Source organism: Chanodichthys erythropterus, chromosome 20 (assembly GCF_024489055.1).
Source record: "Chanodichthys erythropterus isolate Z2021 chromosome 20, ASM2448905v1, whole genome shotgun sequence".
NCBI classification, from domain to species: Eukaryota; Metazoa; Chordata; class Actinopteri; order Cypriniformes; family Xenocyprididae; genus Chanodichthys; species Chanodichthys erythropterus.
In genome coordinates, this window is record NC_090240.1 from 16,595,023 (window position 1) to 16,599,874 (window position 4,852).

The following is a 4,852-nucleotide window of genomic DNA, read 5'->3' on the forward strand; positions in this document are numbered from 1 at the left end:
CAGGAAGAAATATTTTTGATAATTGATACAGTATACTGCATGGTTAGTTGTCAATGAAATACTGAGACTGAACACAATATTGTATGGCAGTTAATCAATAAACAGTGCATTTAAAATATATATATGCTCACCATGGATGCATTTAATTGATTAAACATACAATAATATTATGAAATAGTATTACAATTTTTCTGTTTGAATATATTTTAAAATATAATTTATTTCTGTGGTGGCAATATATATATATATATATATATATATATATATATATATATATATATATATATATATATATATATATATATATATATATATATTAATGCCATTATGAAGTCTTAAAAGAATAATTCACATTTACATTTACATCATCAGAGCTTTCTTTGTTCTGTGGAATTTAATTCAATAAAAACAAAACTTGCACTTAAAATGTGCTTTTCTTGAGATCAGCTCTAATATAGAGCACCCTGCACAGTACAATGGAGCCCCAAACACAATGAACATATTAGGTTTGAATACCAAGGTAGATTTAGTCACTCAATAACGCTTTCTGAGTACGCTACTAAAGTAAGTGCATATATATATTATGTAATCTGTGCTATTATTATTATTGCATAAGGTTTACATTTAAAAAATGTATAGTTTAAAAAAAGTGCTTTAGTGTTACAGTGAACGGTAGGTGGTTCTGTACAAAAGGAGAAGTTTACATTAAATAAAAGTTATTTTGGTAAATACATATGGAATGCATGCACACATACATTTCACACAAGTGAAGTAGCAGGAGTTAAACTCTTCCCTTGTCGATTAAGAGTTAAAAACCCTCTGTCTTCAGTAAAAGAAGATCCTTGCTGTTTTCCTCAGCATTATTCCCACGGTGGTCACAAAAACAGACAGCCATGAAAACAAATGCCGCTGGCCCGATTGCTATAAAAAGCATCATTTGGGACGTCAGCTCTTAGAGCTTCGTGTTGATGTGTATTCGCTCTGATACCTGAAACTATAATGAAGGGAACGCAGAGTCGCACACTTTCGGCTGCTTTACGCATCTCATTTTCATGTTCATGACTGCCCTGAGCCCTCTGCTCTACACACGTCAGGTCTTCTGCACCAGTCTACGGTAGTGGGGCATGACTTTGCTCTCCGGAAGGTAAAGTGCCATTTCCAGCGCAACCAAGATGGTGAATTCAAAAGCAATCAGCTCCCGACGGCTAATCCGGAACCTTTCCTCCAGTTTCTGAGGGTAGAAAAAAACAAATAGATATATATTAAACGTCGACAACTTTGACAAGGGTGAGTGGATTTTGTACAATGACACATATAGTGCACATGATCTGCATATATATATATATATATATATATATATATATATATATATATATATATATATATATATATATATATATATATATATATATATATATTTATTATTTTTTTTTTTAAATAATACTTTTATTTGCTAGGATGCATTAAAGCATCCATATAGTGGACTTCACTGGGGTGTTGAAGGTCCAAATGTCAGTTTCAGTGCAGCTTCAAAGAGCTCTACATGATCCCAGACGAGGAATAAGAGTCTTATCTAGAGAAACAATCTGTCATTTTCTAAAAAATTTAAAAATTATATACTTTTTAACCACAAATGCTCGTCTTGCACTGCTCTGTGATGCGCCACGCATTACGTAGTCATGTTGGAAAGGTCACGCGTGATGTAAGCAGAAGTATCAATCCAGTGTTTACAAAGTGAAACGGTCAGCAGCCTTTACAACAAAAGGTAAAACAATGATGTCGGACGATTTTGAAGTTGGAGGAGAAAATGAGATGGACTTTTTTCGCTGTACCGCGGTACTTCCGTCTACGTCATATGTGACCTTTCCAAAATGATTATGTAATGCGCAGAGCAGTGCAAGACAAGCATTTGTGGTTAAAAAGTATATAAACTTATTTTTTTTAGTAAATGACTGATCATTTCTCTAGAAAAGACTTATTCCTCATCTGGGATCATGTAGAGCTCTTTGAAGCTGCACTGAAACTGACATTTGGACCTTCAACCCGTTCAACCCCAGTGAAGTCCACTATATGGAGAAAAATCCTGGAATGTTTTCCTCAAAAACCTTCATTTCTTTTCGACTTAAGAAAGAAAGACATGAACATCTTGGATGACATGAGGGTGAGTAAATTATCAGACAATTTTTAATTCTGAAGTGAACTAATCCATTAAATTGACCAACAGTGATAGTAAAGACATTATGGTACATTATTGAAATTTCTATCTCAAATAAATTCTGTTCTTTGAACTTTCTGTTCATCAAAAAATCCTGAAAAAATGCACGTTTTACACAAAAATATGAAGCAGCACAACTGTTTTCAGCAATGATAATAATCAGAAATGTTTCTAGAGCAGCAAATCATCATATCAGAATGATTTCTGAAGAAAATCAGCTTTTATCACAGGAATAAATGACATCTTAAAACATATTGAAAGATTTATTTTAAAGTGTAATAACATTTCACAATATTACTGTTTGTGTTGTATTTCTGATCATATAAATGCAGTCTTGTTGAACATAAGAGACTTCTTTAAGAAACATTAAAAAAACAACCTTTGAACAGAAGTGTGTGTGTTGACTGGAAAGTGTGTGTGTCAAACATCACTCACGTCAATCAGTTGTTTGACCTCTTGTTTCTTTAGGTCGCTGCTGATCTTGGCAGCGAGTAGGAGGCACGCGGCCGCCACCAGCTTCCTGTTCTGCTTGTTGAGACGTCCCTGTAGGACCAGCTTCTCAAAGTACACAAATGCCATGGCTATGGTGACTGGCTGCAAGAAAGACTCCTCTCCCACTGAACGGATTTCTCTCTTCAGACTGATGAAGAGAGGGAATGACAGAGATGTTGGCAGAGATAAAGAGAAGAAATCAAATAGACAGCAAAAGAATTGTAATTGTATTGAATGTGCAATTGTAGTGTACTTCAGATCTTCAATATATATATATTTTTTTAACTGTACTTGCAGATAGTATAATATTAATTAGATCAAGGGCCACTCTAGTGTAGTTAAAGAGAGTACACTTTCATGACTATGGCCCTGTTTACACCTGGTTTTAAGAAATCAAATCACAAGTGGGTGGCACTAAACACAGTTGTAAAGGGGGTCTAAAATATTTTGAGCTTGTCCACTTTTGACCGCTTCCGAAGGTAGTCGAAAACTCATTTGACTGGATTGCTTTCATAGTTTCATGTGGTTGAATGTGTTTGAACAGCCACTAAAGACCACCTACTCTCCTCCTACTGACCAAACACATAAACATTATGGAAAGTGCGCTAGCCAGACGGGATTTAAATGTTGTCAGTTGAAGGCCCTAGGTTAGTTTGAAGACAAAATCATAGCAAGCACAATGTTCTCCATCATTAATCATTTCTAACACACACTCACCGAGTTCGGTGTGGTCTTACAGCTGTCAGAGCAGAAGTGAAAGCTGTCTCTCTGTTTTTGCATTCATATGTAAATTGTGCAAGCTTATTTCATCCATTAGATTGAAAGATCTGAAAAGGCCCATATATTTACTTCCCCATAGACCCTTCTCTCAAAGAAATCAGGACAGAAGTGGTTAAAAGTGGACAAAAGATACAGATTAAAATATTAGGGTATGTGTCTCCCTCATCTACTTGTGATTTGATTGACCAAAACACATCTTAATACCAGGTGTAAACAGAGTCTAAGTTTCTTAACAGACTTAAAGGGTTAGTTCACTCAAAAATTAAAATTCTGTCGTTAATTACACAAACACAAATTAAGATATTTTTGATAAAATCTGATGGCTCAGTGAGGCCTAATAAGATAAGATAAGATAAGATAAGATAAGATAATTAACACTTTCAATGCCGAGAAAGCTACTAAAAACATATTTAAAACAGTTCATGTCAGTACAGTGGTTCAACCTTAATGTTATGAAGTGACGAGAATACTTTTTGTGCGCCAAAAAAACAAAATAATAACTTTATTCAACAATATCTAGTGATGGGCGCCTTCAAAACACTTCTTCATGAAGCATTACGAATCTTTTGTTTCGAATCAGTGTTTAAGAGCGTGTACTATTGAAGTTCAAGACACTTATGACATAACGAAGCCTCGTTTACTGAAATCACGTGACTTTGGCAGTTTGATGCAGTTTGGAGCCCATCAATAGATATTGTTGAATCGCATACAACAATATGACCACATTCTGATGAACATAGAGATATGTAAACAGTGTAAACAGTTATTGAAATAAGAGTTAAAATTAGTGTACCTTCTGATTTTGCTCAGTGTGAGTTTGATGTGGGGGAATTTTTCTTTAAAAGTCTCATTCATGTCCTTCTTCAGATCTGACGGTTTGACGTACTCTATTACTGTCGTCTGTGAGAGAGCCACAGTGTGTGAAAGAGAGTGAAATACTGAGAATATACATATTAGCAAGATATTCAGCAATAATAATAAACATCTCAAAGAATTACAGTGTATGAGCAGTATATTCCAGTTGTCAGTAATGACGTCAGCTGGATAAGCTGTTTATCCTGTCTGTAGATCACACCACCCTGATTTGAGCACAGACACTTAAATCACACAGACAGCCATTCATCCCTACATATGTGTCTGATTGGAAAATTAATGTCCAAAAATAAGAAACAAGACCAAAATGGGCTGCATTAAATTTTTCAAAACACAAACATACATCTGTGGAAAGCTAAATGGCTGAGCAGTTGTGTTATAGGGAGATGATTCTCAGAAAACTTTTTAAGAAGTCCAGCTCTTATTCAACTAAAAAACAAAAAACACATCAAAGAAATATAAACAAAATCTGTTTCATTATTTTTTATGACA

At 34.6% G+C, this 4,852-nt stretch overlaps 1 protein-coding gene across 1 annotated transcript in view; it reads right to left on the minus strand.

Moving 5' to 3' along the window:
* Positions 1-293: 293 nt before the first annotated feature.
* The window catches only part of cables2b (Cdk5 and Abl enzyme substrate 2b), a 34,407-nt gene continuing 29,848 nt past the window's right edge, over positions 294-4,852 (minus strand). The window contains exons 7-9 of the mRNA XM_067370811.1: positions 4,281-4,387; positions 2,651-2,855; positions 294-1,231 (exon numbers count right to left, since the gene is read on the minus strand). Of these exons, the coding sequence (XP_067226912.1) occupies positions 1,091-1,231; positions 2,651-2,855; positions 4,281-4,387 (453 nt within the window). The 3' untranslated portion in view covers positions 294-1,090. The remainder of the gene's footprint in view (positions 1,232-2,650; positions 2,856-4,280; positions 4,388-4,852) is intronic.